The sequence below is a fragment of the Suncus etruscus genome, chromosome 20, assembly GCF_024139225.1.
Source record: "Suncus etruscus isolate mSunEtr1 chromosome 20, mSunEtr1.pri.cur, whole genome shotgun sequence".
In the NCBI taxonomy this organism is placed as follows: domain Eukaryota; kingdom Metazoa; phylum Chordata; class Mammalia; order Eulipotyphla; family Soricidae; genus Suncus; species Suncus etruscus.
In genome coordinates, this window is record NC_064867.1 from 9,836,694 (window position 1) to 9,856,491 (window position 19,798).

At 39.2% G+C, this 19,798-nt stretch overlaps 1 protein-coding gene across 1 annotated transcript in view; it reads right to left on the reverse strand.

Moving 5' to 3' along the window:
- Positions 1-355: 355 nt before the first annotated feature.
- TGFBR2 (transforming growth factor beta receptor 2) overlaps positions 356-19,798 on the reverse strand; it is a 102,882-nt gene continuing 83,439 nt past the window's right edge. The window contains exons 6-8 of the mRNA XM_049766084.1: positions 19,282-19,423; positions 3,362-3,489; positions 356-563 (exon numbers count right to left, since the gene is read on the reverse strand). Coding sequence (XP_049622041.1) covers positions 384-563; positions 3,362-3,489; positions 19,282-19,423 — 450 coding nt within the window. The 3' untranslated portion in view covers positions 356-383. The remainder of the gene's footprint in view (positions 564-3,361; positions 3,490-19,281; positions 19,424-19,798) is intronic.

Consider the following 19,798-nt stretch of genomic DNA (forward strand, 5'->3'; position numbering starts at 1 on the left):
CTTTCCTTATCTCTTTCTAGAGTATGGCTGTATATATAGATATGACATATATAGAAATACATATATATATAAAACATAGCTATTTTGTATTTACATAGAGGCATTTATAAAGTGCAAATGTTATTGCTATTGTCAAAAAATCAACTCATTTCCTGAGGAAGTGCGAACAGCTTATCATCCTATGACAATGTCAAAGGCACAGAATGCTTCCTGTCACCTACTCCCTGCTGCCATGGCTGCTGCTCACTAACTCCCCATAGCTGACAGGAGGAAGGAAACCCAGGGTTTCCAGGAAGCTGGTGTCCAGGGGCTGCTTCTTGCTGCCTCTGCTCTTTGGTGATAGGGTGGCCTCCTTGAAGTAGGCCTGGCCTGCTCTGGAAGAGCTATTTGGTAGTGTTCAGAGTGCCATCTTCCGGAATCTTCTCTTCAGAGCAGCTCCTTCCTGAGAGACGGTCCAGGTGCTCCAGCTCACTAAACCGTTCAGCCACACACTGGGCCGTGAGTCTGGCTTCTGGGTCATGGTCCCAACACTCTGTCAGTGTCTCACACACCATCTGGATGCCCTGCAGAAGAAGAGGAAGTCCACAGGTGCTTTGAGTTATTGGGCTCCACAGAGATCAAGGAGGCTCATGAAGGGAAGCGACTAAACTGGTGGCTGTCACAACCTGGGAACCCTCTACAGCCTTAGGGGTCATTTAATCAACTCAGGTCAGAAAATAGAGAAACCACACAAGGAGCATCTAGTAGGCTTCTGGGGGTACAATGTAGTATCCTCAATATCTAAAAAATTTTATGAAGCAATGCCTAATTTGATTTTATACCCTTCCATTTTATTTTTGTTAGAAGAGACCTTAGAGTTTAGTGTTTAAAAAAAATAAAAAAAAGATTTTTCAGTTAGAAGCAAAATTGGGTGGCCAGAAGGTTTCCACATGAAAAGACAATCCTATCACAATATTTGCCTTGGTGGTATTCATGTGTAACAATAGGTATATTATCTAACGAAGTCCATGGTTTATATTAGTGGCTGTACTACATTGTTTGACATTCATGCTATGATATCCAATAGATTAATACAGACCCACTGTTGTCACTAGCATGCAATAATTTTACTTCCCCTACAAGTACTCTTCATTTCACTTAGTCATTCTACCTGCTTCCCCATCCCCAGTCTCAGGCAGCCATTGACATTTTTATCATTCTTGAGTTTTGTCTTTTCAAGTATCTAGGAATTGGATTTATTTAAACATTTTTCTTTTAATGGGATTCAATATTTATGTCAGAGTGAATCTGGACATTTTCTTACATTTAGTTCATCATTTTTTTCTCTAGAATGATTCAATAGCACCTCTAATAGCTGCCAAATATGCCCATCACCATGACTTCCTCCTCTTCAATAGGAGACTGGACCAAGGAGACAACTGGTTTTAGAGGCCAGACAGCATCACTCTTGGCTGTTTTAGAGAGTTAAACGTCACCCCATAAAGGTCCTATTCAAGAGACTTATTCAGGGGCCAAAAGGAGGAACTTATCTGAGCAGTTGACTTCCTAGTTTGATCTCTGGCACCACATCTGGGTCCACTGAGAACTGTCAGGAGTTATTCTTGAGCCAAGAATAGCCCCTGAATACATCCAGGTGAGACCCATAACCTTCCCCATCACCAAATAACACCAATTAAAACAAGAGACCTGTCAAGGTTATACTGTCCAGATGGATAGCAGAGGACTTCTTTCTCAAAGCCTTTATTTCATTTTACTGTTTAAACACTTGGCTACTATTTCAAGTTCCTTTGGAAGTAAAGTAGCCATGGGTTAATTAGATAACCTTATAAGTGGTAAGCAAATATGCTCTGACCAATAAGAGTAGCCAATGAGTCCCAGGTGAGATAGACAATGGCAGAACTCACTATGTTGGGGAAGAAATTGTCCCCATTTGCTCTCTGACACCAACCGCTCTCCTCCCATACCCTCCCTCCTCACTCTGCAAGTGAGTTCATGATGTTGAATTAATTGTATAATTCACCTAATTGATGGAATTGATTGATGGTCCTATTAAGAGTGGAGTGTTATTGTTGGTACACAAGGAACATTTATTTTATTCTGGCACTGTAATTACAGGCAGTAAATTAAATTAAATATTAAGCATTAACTTGAAATCAATAGGGCAACAAATCTCATTAAGAGAAAAAATGTATTATGCTAATTCTTTCCAGAATTTTATCATCATGAATAATGGCTTCATTACACGAACCACACAGCAGAGGCAGCAACTGTTCGAAGAAAACCAAGCCAGGGCCTTCCTTCTGATGTCATAGATAAGCTCAAGGATTTGAGTTTTCACAGTAAGGGGGGGGGTTTATCCCAAAAATTCCAGGGAAGCCTGGGAAGTTAGAAATTCAATCAAGAGGACAATCCCTCTGACTTATTGATCCTAGGCTGGCATGGGCAGAGAACAGCCCCATCTGTGCTAGTTGTGGCTGCTTGGGAGTCCCAGTTTCTTCTCTTAATTTAATTTGATTTTAGAAATGTCTCAGACTCAGCTCTAGACTTCGCTGAATAAGCAAAATACCCGCAGAAGCCAAAGAAGGGTTTTAGTCCTAGACCAGACTGTTCCAGATCCTTCTTCATTCACAGCTCTTTTCTGGAATATCAAGTGTTCTCTCACTGGTCATGACTTGCCAGTTTCTTCTCAGAATGCTTTTAAGTAATTGAAGTTTGCCTCCTGAAGCTCAGAATCAATGCCTACTTATGGATAGCATTGCCTTCCACTGTTTCTAAAGATCACTTTTAGTTTACTCATCCTTCTCTTTCCCTGCTTTCATCTAGTCCTGAGCAAGGAGCCACTCCCTTTATTATAGCTGCACACAGTCCAGCTCTGTGCACACTTAGGTCTCATTTCAGACAAGCTGGTTGAGAAAGACTGCCTTATTTTCACTCTGTGACATATTTCTGCTTCTTTTCTACTCTGTGACATATTTTCTCCCGGAGTGGAAGAGTCCCAGAGGAAGACATTTGGAACTCATTGGAAAATATTTGGAATCCATTAGAAAACATTTGGAACAAAACATAAACTCCCTACATAAAAGCAAGGGGACTGGGTAGAAAAGTCTGCAAAGTATTGTAATCCAGAACCTAGGGAACTTGGATCCTGTAACAAGTACTTTTCAAATTACTTTTGTACCTGTGGCTCCCTGCTGGAGCATATAACATGAAGGTCATTTCTCTTTACTGACATTTTCTTTGTAAACAAAACCTCACAGAATCATAGAACACAAAAGTTCGGGTCATTGAGATGGAAGCTTAACCTTCCAGAACTTTCATTTCCTCAAGACATGGCTCAGAGTTCATCAGATTTGCCCCTTACCTGATGGTTCAACCAGGAGCTAGGAATTTCCGGTCGTCCTCGATCTCTCAACACATTGTCCTTCATGCTTTCGACACAGGGATGCTCTCGCACTTTGGAACCAAATGGTGGCTCATAATCTTTCACTTCTGTTAAGAAAGCAGCAAACAAAGGCCCTCTCAGAAGGAGATATTCAGCGAAAGGACAAACCTGATGTGTAACCTAGCAGGACTTCATGAGTCTGAGTGTCAAAGTAGATTTATGCTTACTTTTAGCTCAATGTTTAAGAATAATGGGTTAAAATCAAAAAGAAGTGGTAGAGAGAGAGCCTAATGATTTTTACTATCTAAATACTACATATTGTTATACAGCTGGAAAACTAAAGGGCAAAATCCACGTGATCAACAAGCTTTTTTTTTTAATTATCTTTATTTAAACACTGTGATTACAAATATAATTGTACTTGTATGATTATAGTCATGTAAAGAACACCCCCCTTCACCCGTGCAGGATTACCACCACCAATTTCCCAGATCTACCTACTCCCCACACCACCCACACCTGTACTCGAGACAGGCTTTCTTTTTCCCTCATTTATTCACATTGTTATGATAGTTTTCAATGTAGTTATTTCTTTAACTGCACTTATCACTCTATGTGGTGAGCTTCATGTCATGAGCTGCACCTACATGGGAAGATGGGGGGAAATAAGGGTCGGGACTGAGGCAGTAAAGTATTAGAAATGAGATTTGTAGGGCAGGATCAAGGTTACAATACAAGATGGATATTATGGATATATAAAATATATGCATACAATACTATCAATAGGAAAACAAGGAGAAAAAATTTCCAGTGACTGTCCCAACCAGTGCTAGAACGGCCCGCCCTCCTCCCAAAGCACATTCCCATTAGTGTAGGGAGAGGTAGGGGGAAAGCCTGTTGACCCCTATAGAGTCCACCTAGACCGGCACCCAGGAAAGGCCTGAAGTCCAAGGGAGAAAAAAACAAGCTTATATGAGAAGCCAGAAAATCTTAAAGGGGGACATGACTCTTGCCTTGCCTGTGCTAGTCTAGGACGAACCGCAGTTTGATTCCCTGGCGTCCCATATGGTCCCCCCGAGCCAGGAGCGATTTCTGAGCACATAGCCAGGAGTAACCCCTGAGCATCACTGGGTATGGGCCCCCCAAACCCCGCCCCAAAAAAGAATGAAAGTGGTTTGTTGGTGGGAGAAAAATATTATGTACGAAAATAATTTGGACCCCACAAAAATCCAGAGTTCATAAACAGATGTAATGTATGATGTTAAATTACATAGGCATATTTAGTCATAAATGGGAAAGACCTTTTGATCCCTGTTATAGCAAGGATATTCTTATAAACAGTATGCTATATAAAAAAAAGGTCAGATATAATAGTACAGATCTTATATGATTCTACATAAACAAAGTATGGTGTTTGTACATAAACCTAATACAGTGTAATTTATAGAGGTAGAATGTAGAACAGTGGGTTCTAGGGGTTAAGAAAGTTGGGTGGGAAAGATAGACAGTTAATGTTTAATGCACATAGATTTCAGATGAGGAAGATGAAATTAATCCAGAAATAGATAACAGTGAAGCTCGAACAACACTGAGAATATAATTTTTGGTGAACTTTTCATTTAAAGTGGCTAATTTCTAATTGTTAATAAATAGGCGACATTTATGATAGATATCTTACCATGGGTATAAAAATTTATGAAGATTGGTGAGTATGTGGAGAAAAAAATCTAAAAGACTCCTTTCAGAACAATAATGAAAGCAAAGTTACAAAATATTTTTTAAGGGGAGTAATAGAGGAGAGATTTTTAACAGATATCAAATCAGAATTTTAAAGGCCCAGTTTTCATTTAAGAATACAAGCTATAAAGAAAATAAATAATAGAGAATGAAATAAATCTGTTGCATTAATTATTAAATATAAAGTCCTAGTGTTGTGGTGAGGCCTTTCTCGACTTGGCCCAGTGCTGCAGCCCCTTTGGCTGACAGGTTTGTAGGTTGCAGAGTAACAGAGGAGAAATAATTTTAGGCAGTCAGTTGAAGATTCAGGAGATAACTAGCTTTATTACAAGGCCATGTAATCACCATGTGTTTCCCACATGGCTTCTAAGCTAAGCAGCCTTTTTCCTGTGGCTCTGCATCCATTCTGGCTGCCTATGCTCTCTCTCCCCCCCCTCCCCACACAACCCTATTATCCTCTCTTCAAGATACCCACCCATCCCTGCCCATCCCATCCCTGGTCTGGGCAGGACTGATGATCCAGGTGAGGTTAGCATTTGGAATTAGGAATTACTTTCCAGATGTTTCCTTCCATAATATCTAAGACAGCAGTTTTCAACCACACACAGTGGTTGAAGACCACTGCTCCAAGCCATTCTGGATGTCATGGCACAATTGATTTTAGTATCGCATTTTACTATAATGAACTATTTGTCTCACCTAATCAGACTTTATGCATTTGTGGAAAGGCTAAAGCCCTTTTCTCATTTTTTTGTATTAAAAGCATCCATAACATGATCTCCTATAAAATAAGATTCCCATAAATGCTTTGTAAGGAAATAAAATATGAATGAATCAAAGAATGGAAAAGAAATACTCTTCACTTTGGATGAATATAAAAGCAGCACAGTAATTTAAGTGAGTGGATCAGTGTTGCAGGAGGCAATTTGAAATAGAAAACACTGGAGCATTTGAACACTTCTAAGCTAAAAAGGGGAGGATGTGAGGTAGTTAACATTTTTCTCCACTGCATGTAGGGCCTTTAGCCTTTAGCTTTAAAATAATCTTGTCTAATTAGCGAAATTTCGATTAACTCTCCCAAGGCAGACTAAGCATTAAAGAAGTCCTCAATAGCAAAATGACAGTCGAAGAATGATGGTTTCTTTTGTTCCATTTTGTTTTCCCTACTTCCCAGAATTCTACTTGCCTATTTATCTTCTTCAGCCTCACTCAAGTGGAATTCTGTCAGATTAAGTTCTTTGAAATATAGGATATTTGGTGTAAAGACCTCCTACCACACTGAGACAAGACAACCCTTTTCTTTGCGTGTTTGTTCCTATGTTCACATGCACAGCACTTAATTCATAATGCTCTTGTGCCCAGTCTGCTCTTGGGCCCAATTAATTCTTTAATTTGCATAATGATTTCTCCCTCCCACCTCCACTCTTAAGTCTATCAAGCTATACATATTTTTTAAGGCTGAAGTTAGAGTCTACATTTTGCATTTCCCTGCTCAGGGTCTAAAATAATTTCTTGTATATAGGTATTTGATAGTATGAGTTGGGATGAACTTAAGCAAAATCAGAGAACTGAGATTCAGCATTTGGATCTTGATAAAAATGTTTGTTTTTGTCCTAACCTGTCTTATGTATAAAATGATGGGACTGAACTGAATTACCTTCCAAGTTTTCCCAAGATATCTTCTATAAATCAAATTAAGTAATAGGATCCCCTGTAAGTGACATACTTTGATGTGTATAAGCTAATTATATCTAGGATAGGATTTGCATATGGTATAAATTGCTCCTTAGATAAAGTATCAGTCCACTGATTTCTCCATTTCCAGCTATTTTGGCTCTGATAGTAGGTGGTTGGCCCCCTGCCTAGACCCCTTTATCAAGCCAAGAACATCAGACCCCAGCCAGTTATAAGAGCTTACACCTTCACCTTTCTCTGGAACACTGCGTTGTTGATCATAGACGTTTGGCCTAAAATTTTTTGGAACATGATAGCTTCACTCTAGGCGTGGTGTATGGGCAATAACAAATTATTGTGGGAGTTTAAAAGTGTAACACTCCTGAGCCTCTGCAGGAGATAGCTGTGGTAGCTGTGGTGCAATTCAATTTCCAGAGCTCCCCTGGAGTTCAGGCTGTAACTAGACCTTTTCCCAAACCATGGGTCTTCTGATCTGCTTCCTGCTTTTCCTACAACTCTCCTGAGGACTTATTCTCCATAAACCATTGCACAAAGATCTTTGTGTCGGGTTCAACTTCTGGGAAAGTTGGCCTAAAACCAATTGCCAAAGAAATGGCTTCTTTGTCCATTTCTATCTCCATCTCTTTGCTACACTGCAGCATCTGACCATGGTGGCAAAACCATGCTGAGGGCAAGTGTTGACGCTGTCTTGCTTTAATAATATGAAAGTATAAAACCACCAATACTTTATCTACTACTCAGCATTGGGAGTGATCTGAGAGAATGACCATTAGGTGATAAAGTGTTAGGTTCAAAATCAATCCCAGGTGTCTATGTCATGGCCAACAGCTGTCCAGAACACAGAAAAAATATCTGTCATTGAGAGCATAATGCACAGCCAATTTACTTCAAGTCCTAAGCTTCCACAAACCACAGCAGATATTTGATTTATTTAAGTGTTATAAGGACTAAAGCAATTTCCATAGAGAATGAAGAAGAGTTGGGGGGAAAGATGTCACCCACTGGGCATAGGCTTTGGAACTATTTATGTTCATAGCTAAGAAAACAGAGGAAAATAGAAAGCACTGGTGAAGGGGGATGTTCTTTTAATGACTGTACAATTATGTTTGTAATCACAGTGTTTAAATAAAGATATTATTAAAAAACAAAGTTAGGATAATTTTAACTGGATTGCTTTCGTCATATCTCAAGGCTTGTGAGGTTCCTAGGAATAATTCCAGAGAGAAGTCAGTCTCACTTCCCATCTTGACAGAAGACTGCAGAGAAAGGGGGTGTGCAAGGGGCTTCTGCAAGGGGCTTTTGAATAAAACTGACAATGAGCAAGGCTCCTTACCAAACTGGGTAAATAATAATTTGACTCTCCCACCTCCTTCCAAGTTTATTCTCTCTCTCTCTCTTTCTCTCTCTCACTTACTTTCTCTTTCACTCACTCTGTTTCTCTCTCTGTCTCTGTCTCTGTCTCTGTCTCTCTCTCTCTCTCTCTCTCTCTCTCTCTCTCTCTCTCACACACACACACACACTCTTTAACACTGTGTTTTGTGTACCTTCCCCAACAGTGCTTGGGAGTTCCCTTGAATCTGTGATCTAGGGTCACTCCTGGACATTTCTTGGGAATCAGATTGTGCTGGGGATGAATTTTATCCCCAAGTAAAACTTCCTGTTGAGCTTTCTGCCCAGCTTCTAAACAGACAAATGTAATGATAATACAAGCTAAATAGCCAAGTGTGGGAGAGCTTTGACCCCAGACTAAAAGATTTTGAGTCCTTCAAAACTAAAAAAAAAAAAAAGAGTCAAAGAGCTAGTATATATAATAGACTAGAACACATGCTTTGCAAAGATAGGTTGTGTTGGGACCTGGGTTCTGAAAAAAGGAGGTACACCATTTTGTAAAGGCCACATGGCTGGCTTCTCTACTGTTCTGAACAAAGAGGGATGCCATTTTTGTAAGGACCACATGGTATAAGCCTCAAGCTAGGTTTCCACAAGCCTATTTCCATTAAACACTGCTCCAAGCTACCTAGCCATACCAGATAACCTATCAGGGATGGACACAAGGGACAGAAGGAAGGTAACCATAGACAATAACCAAATTTTTTTTTTTTTACTGATTATCAGAAAGCTAGAACATCCCTATATAATCCTCTTCATGACCTTGGGCATCCTCCCTCTGGATATGGCCCTGGCTGGCTAGTGTGGGGGCTATTGGCAGACAGATTAAAAATTTCAGATTTATTCTGGTAGTGTGGTCTTGTCCTTCAACTCTGGACCTAATAGTTACCCAACATGACACTTTCCCTTGGTACTGCTGAGTGCAATCCCTAGGTACAGAGTTGGGAGTGATCACTAAGCACTATACCAAATATATTTCCACTCCCCACAAAAAAGAGAAACTTTTCATGTTAAGGAGGGAGATGGGGTGTATTGGTGGTGGAAATGCACTGGTAGGATAGTGTTCTTTTTGTGACTGAAATCCAATTATAGTCATATTTGTAATCATGTTGCTTAAATAAAGATATAAAAAAAGAAAGGGGATAAGGATTTAAAGTGTTTATATATTTTAAGTTACACTTCTTTTAACATGTGACATCATGCATAATATATAATGTGTGTGTTTGTGTATGTGCGTGCGTGTGTGTGTGTGTGTGTGTGTGTGTGTGTGTGTGTGTGTGTTCCAAAATGGAGTTTTGACTTTTGTCTTGACTGTAATTGTTGGCGTTTCTGCCTCAACATGGTAGTAGCTCAGAAGCTACTTCTAGTTCAAGCATGGACGTCACTCAAGGTAGTGCTTAAAGAACCATGTGATGCTAAGATCAAAGTATGAGCTCGCAGCCCAGAGCAACTGTACAGGGGGTAAAGTGCTTCCCTTGTCTGCAACCAATGTGGGTTTCATGTCTAACACCCAATATGGCCCTTCAAGCACTGCCAGGAGTGATTCCTGAGCTTAGAAGCAGAAATGTCTTGAGCATTTAGGGTGCGGCCCAACTAAAAACAACAATAAAATAAAGCATTAGCGCAGCCCTTTCCACTATTTTCTTGGCTCCTTAATTTTACAATTTTGCAATTCTTTGCCCTTCTCCCTCATTTTGATTTTTATTGTTTTCTTTCTTCTCACATCTCACAATTTGGTCTTTCTTTTTTTCTTTCTTCTTTCTTTCTTTCTTTCTTTCTTTCTTTCTTTCTTTCTTTCTTTCTTTCTTTCTTTCTTTCTTTCTTTCTTTCTTTCTTCCTTCCTTCCTTCCTTCCTTCCTTCCTTCCTTCCTTCCTTCCTTCCTTCCTTCCTTCTTTCTTTCTTTCTTTCTTTCTTTCTTTCTTTCTTTCTTTCTTTCTTTCTTTCTTTCTTTCTTTCTTTCTTTCTTTCTTTCTTTCTTTCTTTCTTTCTTCTTCCTTCATTCCTTCCTCCCTCCCTCCCTTCCTCCCTCCCTTCCTCCTTCCTTCCCTCCCTCCCTCTCCCCTTCCTTCCTTCCTTCCTTCCTTCCTTCCTTCCTTCCTTCCTTCCTTCCTTCCTTCCTTCCTTCCTTCCTTCCTTCCTTCCTTCCTTCCTTCCTTCCTTCCTTCCTTCCTTCCTTTTTTCCCTCCCTCTTCACACCCCACAATTTGCACAACTTGTCAGTCCCATTTAGAGGTCTGATTGTGGCAGTCATTAACCCCATTCACTGTCCACTCACTCATTCATGGCTACTAATAAAATTATGTTCTTGGGTCTCTTGGCAAGTGGAGGACAACCACAAGTATTACACTGTAAAAGCCACTTGCTAGCTGCTCATTTTTTCCTTAGAATACTCTGGCCATTTACTCTAAGCCAGCAAGGTGGGTGGCTACAGACACCTTGGACCAATGGAATCAGCAGTGGCCTGAGAAGGCAAGAGGCCTTTGCTAATCAGTTGACACCCAGGGTCTTCACAGGGCTGAGCCTCATGTTCTGAAACTCAGATAGTCTTGGGAAATTAGACCAAATGTGAATGGTAGAAAGTAGATGGCTTGGACCTTGGCACTTCAAAATTTCTTTTCCTGATCCAGGTCACTTAGAATTGGAGATATTTAATATCCACTTTGGCAAAAATGCTGCATTTTTTATCCCAATCTAGGTGCTTTTCATGTTGATTCTTAAAATATTTTTATTTCAGAAAATGCATATGGTAAAAAAAAAACTCAGAAACAACCCCCATAATTACTAAATTAACAAATTTAGAGAAAACCACCTCTCCACATAACCTTTACTTCTGGCTTCTTCCATTATTGTAGTTACATGTGACTAAAGTCATTGAAAAATTTCCCTTATTGTTCAGAGAGAACTTTTCAAACTATTTCTTTATTTTTTTTTAATGAAAGATAAAATGTTTTATGCTAACTTTATAGGAAACTGAGACTCTAGTAAAATACTGAAAATGAATTGCAAAAGTAAAAATTATTTTTGGGAGCTCCTGGTATTAAACTTAGTAGCACCCTCAGCCCCATACCCAGTTCTTATTCTTATCATATGGCAAGTCTGAAATGAGGTCTCAGCACTTGATGGAGTGTTATTAAGATGTTTTGCAGAGTCAGACTTACATCTTCATAATGAAAATGAGTACAAATTAGTCAACATATTTAAGGAGTCAGACAGAGAACGCTGAGATCAAGTCTTCAGAGATGTGACCTACCACCTCATTACACAGTTGAGAAAATGGAGGTCAAAGGAGACATTGGATTCCGGGAAGGGAGGTTTGTTACCGCCACTCTGATGAAATAAAGGGCTTTGCCTTTTTAGGAAAGCTTTTTCATGCTTGCTCTTCTCTATCAAGCCAGCAGGATGACCCCTTTCCTTCCAACAGAACACATCCACTTGGGGCAGGACTAGTGGCGATAATAAACCTGTAGCAATGTTGCTCCTGGCTGTATACCTCCTAGGCTATCCTTCACTGGTTCTACTCCCTCTGTACCTCCGAGAAGGAGAGCCTGTTGTACTTATAGTCTGTCACTTCTAAACAAGCTAGGTTTAAAAAGATATCAATCACAAAGAGCAGCCCTCTTATTAGTTACTGACATTAAACCCAAACACTAGTATAATACTCAGGGTTAGGACCAAGAGACAGGAAGTGGTGGTAGTGGATGTGAAGAATATGAGACTCAGCTTGTACCATAGGCACCACCAGCTCAGAGCTGGGTTGATGACACAGTTGATGCAATATCAGCTGGAGTTCCTCTTTGTTTATTCAATCTGATGGTGCCTTGGCTCAGGCCTCCATTCTGTGAAGTCACACAGAGAAAGCATGCTTGGGTGAATAGGTTTAGTTCAGATGTCAAATGCCACGTTTGGTAAAATTGTAATGAAAACAAATATTTTCAAGTTTTGGAAATATCTTCAAGGAGTGCGGGAGGAAAATAGTAAAACAGAGATGAATGCACAGAAAGAAGCTAAGTAGAGGAATTAACAGCTTGCCCTACCTCCCTCACCAGAAAAGTTGCCCCAGCTTTATGTCTAAATTTCCACAGAATCAAGGAGTTCACAGTATTCTCTAGGAATACTCAGGAATTATCTGAGTAGTTAGCCTACAAATGGCACCTAAGTCATACAACCTTGTGCACCTTCTTTGTTTAATGATGCATTGGGTTTTCATTCCTGTCTTGGCCTGGGAATTGTCTTGCCTCAAGATCAATGGAGGTAAAAGAGATACACTCCACTTTTCCACTGTTCAAACAGGTTCCCTTCCATGCCTCACTTTCTCCTGCTCTATGGGTTCCCTAGAGAGATCTTTCCAAATATACTCAAGATTCTTGATCTAGGGTCTGGACACTCTTCTTACCCAATCTGCATAGCTGTGACCCACAACCAGAGTGATATCCTCTCATCAAGTTCCTGCATCCTCTCAGAACTCAGCTAGGTCAGCTGAGGCCCAACCCCTCTCTGTGTCTTTGTGTGGGTCAAATAATTTTTCAAAGACATATATTTTTATGTCAGTATTTCCAGACAACTTGCTCTTCCTCCCAATTCCCTTGGCCTACATTTGTTTTCAGCCTCTTTCTTCCAAGGGAAGCCATGTGTACTGGGTGACTTCTGGTAATTTTTTTCAGGAAAAGCTCTTTACAGAAACTACACATGCTTCTGATCCCCCCAGTTTTGCTATCCTCAAGTGTGAGTCTCTGAGATGGCTACGCAGTTCCTTAAAGGCAGCATCTGGTCCACAGCTGTTATTTTCATTATAGTTCCAACTTAACAGGGCGGCAAAGTTTTCAACAGTTTCCCAAGGCAGTCCCCTCTGGTTTTATATCTGCCTTTCAAATGATAGTTCCCAGAAATTCAGAATGAGGAACTTCAATCCTCAGCCCTCCGAAGTCATACTCTGCCTTTTTTTTTTTTAGCTTTTTTTTTTTTTTTGGTGGGGGGTATGTGCCTTTCTTTTGACTTAATCTGCATTTTCTTGTATGCCTCACAAGAATGCTGCAAACTGATAATAGACTCAGGAGTCAGTGGGGTCAAAGTGTTCTTTTTCTCCTCTGGAGAAAAACTTGTTCTGCTGGCTGCTGAGTGTCAAATTCTATTCAGAAGACTCAAAAGGTGAGGGATTTGGAAGTCTGTCTGCTTTGGGGCCAGCTCTGGCAGGGCAGGACATGAACAGTGTGTCTGCTGCATTGGCCAAATAGGGGCCTGCCTTCCTCCACTTCCCACACAGCACACACCCACTGGCATGAACACCAAACAGACCCAAGGTCCCAACAGAGATTTCTTTGTGGAAGAAACTAGTCATTGAATTTGTCCTTGCTTAGGATGATTTCACGACTTTCTCTTTTACAAACAGGAACACACCTATCACCTCCTTTGATTTGGTTATTTCCTCAAGTAATTCCAAAACCTGTTTTCTTGGTTTTTAGTTTTGTTTACTTTCAGGTGATGCAAGCATCAGAAGTAACACTCTCTATCACTACCCATCCCTTAACACTGCTTAATTTTTTGTTTTAATATATAGTTATAGCCCCAAGGTTATAAAAGATACTTATTCATTACTTGTGTTTCTAGAATAATAGGTCTTCATTAGACTCCTGTCTCCTGGTAATATAGCTATTCTTTTCATTGCTGTATCCTTAGCACTTTAAATAAGGCTGACATGTAGTAAGTACTCAATAAATATTTGCTGAGTGAATGATGAAGAAATGCAGATTTATTCAGTGAAATAAGGGAAAAGAAGTTATCTCACACTTTGAAGCACTGAGACTATAATATGCTACAGAATTTAACAGGCATAATTTATATAAAAAAAATCAGGAAGGCTGATCAGTGGAGACTTTCAGGAGCCTCTAACTGAATGCTATAATTGAATGTTACCCAAATATGTGAATGAATGTCTTGTCAGAACTATATAGAAAGATTTCAAGTAAAGGGCCTTGAAAGTAGAAAGTAGAATGTCTTTAAAAATAATAACTGCTTAGTAAATATGTTCTAGTTTTAATTTATGATGCTAAGGATTGAAATCAGGACCTCACATAGGCAAGGCAAATAATCTATCTCTAAAGCTACATTCCAGGCTCTCAGTCAACATGATCTTATCAGTCAATCCTGCACTGACCTAGGAAACTGATGTTAGACAATGAAGTTTTTCTGTTTCACAATGCTCCAGTCCCTTGATGCCTTAGTTGTCACATCTGTGAAAAGGGTGAATAGTCATGACTACTTTAAAAAGTTCATGGCAAATAAACTGAGTAAATCCAAGAAGCAAATGATCAGTCATGGTAACAATTATTTCCTTGTGGTGGTCTTCTTTGGACTAAACTTTATATATATATATATATGTGTGTGTGTGTGTGTGTGTGTGTGTGTGTGTGTGTGTGTGTGTGTGTGTGTGTGTGTGTGTGTGTGTGTGTGTGTGTGTGTGGCCCAAAAAGCAGAGAATATATATATTGCTTTTTGGGTGACACCCGATGATGTCAGGGTTTACTTTTGGCTACGCGCTCAGAAATCGCTTCTGGCTTCGGGGACCATTTGGGATGCCAGGGGATCAAACCACAGTCTGTCCTAGGTTAAACACGTGCAAGGCAAATGCCCTACCACTTGCATCACTACTCCGGCCCCCTAAACATATTTCTATATTAAAGCCTTTTCTTCTCATCCATCTCTTGAGGTCCTCTGTGGGATTTTGGGCTAATCGTGTTATACTCAATAGCTTCAAAAGAGAATTATTTGTTTCTGCTTGCTTTTTCTTCCTAACTAATGAATCTTCTTTAGGGTAGTACCACCCATTTCCCTTGTTTCCCCTGAACTTCTCTGAAAAATAAAAAGAAGTAATCAGGTCAGAGAGATAGTACAGTGCCTTGCATGAAGTCAAGCCTTGCATGAAGTCAAGGCACTGGATTCCATTCCTACTTTACATATGATCCATCCCACAAGGAGTGATAGACCCCCCCTGCACCTTTCCCTTTCTTTGAGAGCTGACATAGTTCTCAATGCTTGGCCTTACAGTCAGACTGCCTTTGTCCAAAGTGGACATTCTGTCCCTTGCACCTCTGCCTTATATTCCAGAAACACTAATGAGTGCAACTGTACTAGACTCTTTAAAAGTATATTTTGGAGTTTCCGTAAGTAAAAGAATGCAAAGCGTAGAGGTGAAATATATAAGACATCCATAATACTGGATATAGACTGAATGGATTGCTTGAAAATGAACCTCAAGAGTTAGAGTTCAGCACTAACAGCAAAATAGAGTCACTTGAAGGCAGGACAGTTAGGATTTCTCAATATTGGGCAAGATGTCTCGGTTAGTAATTCCATCCAATTTATAATGACCTACGCCATTCCAATAGAAGTTGTTACTCAGAATAAACTATAATGTTCTGATTCATCTATATTTTAATCTCCTATAATTCACCATACTAAAGTAAGCATATTCTGTAGTTTCTTGTTTAGAAATGAGAATGTCAGAGAAAAATTTTTTAAACTTTATTTATTTATTTATTTATTTATTTATTTATTTATTGGTTTTTGGGCCACACCCAGCAGAGCTCAGGGGTTACTCCTGGCTCTGCACTCAGAAATCACCTCTGACAGGCTGGAGGGCCATATGGGATGCCGGGATTTGAACTGGGGTCTCTCCTAGGTCGGCTGCAAGCAAGGCAAGTGCCCTACCACTGTGCTATCTCTCCAGTCCCAAGAAAATTGGTTACTACATGTACTGTTTCCAAGTCACAAAAAGGCAGTCAAACTTAAGAGGATCTCTTTTACAACCTCTTTCATAGCCTGATAAGATAAAGCCTAATATCAATTAAAGGAATTATAATCGAACTTATTGCAAGGTTAAATAGTTGTCTTCATGTGCAAATTTTTTTTATTTTTTTTTGTTTTTTGGGCCACACCCAGCAGTGCTCAGGGGTTACTCCAGGCTGTCTGCTCAGAAATAGCTCCTGGCAGGCACAGGGATGGATTTGAACCAACCACCTTTGGTCCTGGATTGGCTGCTTGCAAGGCAAAGGCTCTGCTATCTCTCTGGGCCCTTCATGTGCAAATTTTACATTGTCAAGGAGATTAAAAAATAAATTCACCAGTTAACCACAAATTCCTCGAGGGTAAGACGTGTTTCTTGGAAGAAGAACACTGATTTTTAGATTTTAGTTTTCTGAATTTTTCTTTTTTTCCCTTTTTCCCTTTATTTTTTTTTCTTTTCACACCTTGTTATACTAAAGGCTTACTTCTGGCTCTGTGCTCCAGTGTTACACCTCGTGGTGTCCCGGGGCCCATATGTGGTGCTGAGCATTGAATTGGCTGCAGCATGGAAGGCAAGTAGATATTCCCACTTTACTATCTTGTCTTCCAACAAGACTCTTAAAATATAAGGCGAGTCTCTAAAATTAAGATGAGGCCTAAAATCTGTCTTAAAGATGTACCACTATAGGTGCAGGGGAGGGGATTGTAGGGAAAGCTTTTAAAAGAAGATAAAAAAACTTCCCACTGAATTCAAATGAAAAAAAACACAGTGATCAAATGCAAAACTCTTGGTTGAGTCAGTGAGAAGGGATAAATACTTCAGTTTTTGCAGCCTGAGCAGAGATGAGAGAAACAGGGCAGACTGAAGATCAAACAAAATGGGAACCAGGATGGCCTTTTACTGGACACCCAAAGCTGTCAGTTCTCATTCTAAAGGTTATGAAAGGTTTTTATTTCTTGTTTTGTTTTTTTTTTTTTTTTTTTTGAGACTCACTGAACAAATGAGATTCTATTCCTTCCTTGGGAAAACTTGTTTATGCTGTATCCATTTTTAGACCTTGTAAAAGTTGGTGCACTTAGCTCTTCCCTCTTGCCCAAATTCTTTCTCACTCAGCGAATATCAACAGGAAAGGTCTTCAGCGGTGGATAACAATGAAAGCAGGGAGCTCACACAGGGCCTTAATAAGCTGGCTATACTGACAGAGGGAAAGACAGAATGCCAGCTCATGTTTATCAAATAACAGGTTTGAAAGGAGAGGAGAAGATCCCCAAATCGAGATAAATTTATTCTGACATTGACAACAGCATTGTCTTTCCTCCGCACAACTCATACCAGACTCAGGATTCATTTGGCAACTGTCAAAGCTTTCAAGCGGAAAATTATTCTCTGTAGCTAAAAATTGGTTAAACAAATTTCACTGTGCAAGGAAAAGCCAAGTTACTTTTGGAAGTGTTGTGCAGGAGGAAATTTGAGGCAGGAAACCAGAAAATAACAGCGTCAGGCAGATAGGAAATGCCCTCCCATGCAGAGACGCAGGGAAGTCAGGGTTGGTACGGCAGGTTATTCAAGGAGAGTTGGTGACAGGAGCACAGGCAGGGGCAGGGGCTAGTCCTTCCTGAAAAGTCAGCTATGTATGTTGTAAAAGACATGTAGATGTTGAGGCCAGCAATAGTGCCAACAGAATCTTGGGCACAATTTTTGACAGTTTGGCTCAGTAATCAAAGTTGTGGCATTCTGACAATAAAATAAAATGACAATAACAGATGTCCATGGAATAAGATAAATATCTGTAATCGTATTTATATAATTATATAAGGATTGAAAAATACTAGGTGGAAGTAGGAATATATTTCTTCATAGTACGTAGAATCTATTCATAAGTGTACAAAAAATAGGACAACCAGAATAGCACTGTTAGGTAAACATGGCAATTGTTTTAGATTGAGTTATAGAGCTAGAAGACAATGCTGTTGTCAATGTCAGAATAAATTTATCTCTATTTGGAGATTTTATATGGCAAATGAAATTACAAGCTGGAAATGTATTAATAGTTTTAATAAGCAGGTGTTTGGTATCTTTGAAATGGTTCAAAATAACTTCTCTCAAAATGTATATTATTCCAAATAGAAAAATATTATCTTTATCATACAGACTCCACCTTAATCAATTGATCATAATGCGTGTCATTGAATTTTGGGGCATAACAATTTAAATATGCCTAATTCAATGACATGCATTATGCTCCAATAATGAGTCAGTCAATGGACACAATATTATTTCAATGATTTTTTAACCCATCTGAACCATCCAAACTTATTCCTAAGAAAAAGTCAGATAATTCCAAAATGAAAGTTCATCTTTACTGATCACATCATAAAAGACAAAGGACTGGGGCCAGAGTGGTGGCATTAGTGGTAAGGTGTCTGCCTTGCATGTGCTAGCCTAGGATGGACTGTGGTTGTATCAATGCCCCAGTGTCAGTACAATGGCAATAGCAGGAAATTGTGTGAGGCAAACATAGGAATATTCTGTAATATTTTTGAAACTATTTTGCATCTAAAATTACTATAAGAAAAATAGTTTAAAATAAAATTGGGTTTATCTTAATTCAGTAGACTGGTTTAGCATGCATAATTTCTAAGGTTAAGCTTAAATTGATGATGAAAACTGAGTCAAGAAAACATTAAATAATGGATATTTCACTCACCCATCTGGGAATAATTGGCAAAATAGGTCATAAATAATAACGTTCCCAATTTCTTGAGGAATATTGTATACCTTGCTATTTATCTCTTCAGATTTTTTAAAAACTTAAGCAAATCTATCAAACAATCTCATTTGTTTTGCCTAACAAATGAAACTTATGTCCATAGAAATTAACTGTCAATCAAATCCATTTCTAGACTTTAAACTCTTTAAGCATTAAAAAAACTCAAAAGATAAAGTAAAAAATATCTTCATAAAAATATCCTTCATAAGTAGAAATAATTCTTACAAAAGTTTTTTGTCTTTGTTGTCACCTAGATATCTATGGAGAAATACATTAAAGGAGAAATAATTAAACTTGATGAAAGGAGACTCAACATTTTGTGTTGCAAATGTGCCCTTTAGCTTAAACCATAGTTTCTGTTTTAACACAATTCTCAGCTATTCTAAAATAACTGAGTACAGTCACATCTCTACCAGTTATCATGAGGTCAATGCTTTGGTAACCTTGGACTCATGCTTGAAGCAAGTAATGTGACATCTCTCTGGCGGCACATTCACCACTGTAACACACTGATGAACCATACATACCTCCCACTGCATTGCATCGAGATGTCATTTCCCAGAGCACCAGAGCCATGGAGTAAACATCTGTCTGCTTGAATGACTCAACATTCTCTAAATTCATCCTGGATTCTAGGACTTCTGGGGCCATGTATCTTGCAGTTCCCACCTGAAGCCAAAAACAGACATTAAGGGCCATCATTTAATTCTACATGCATATTTTCAAAGGATAGTTAATATTTATCCCCTACCTGTGAGGCTGACCTTTAAAAAGCACAATGCTCTTTTAAAATAATAAGACCTGCGCAAGAAAGGTACAGCTTATGCAATTATTTTTAAAAATAGGTGTGCTCTCCCTGAAAGCCCTTTAAAAATATAAACAAAACATGTCAAAATAAGAAAATGCCAAGCCACAGGCTACTTTTTCCAACCCCATGAAATATGTCAGCATATTACCCAATAATATCCTTGCATATAATGAAATATGTCATCATGTCATCCAATGATATCCTCACATATAAAATGGAACACAGTATCAGTAATC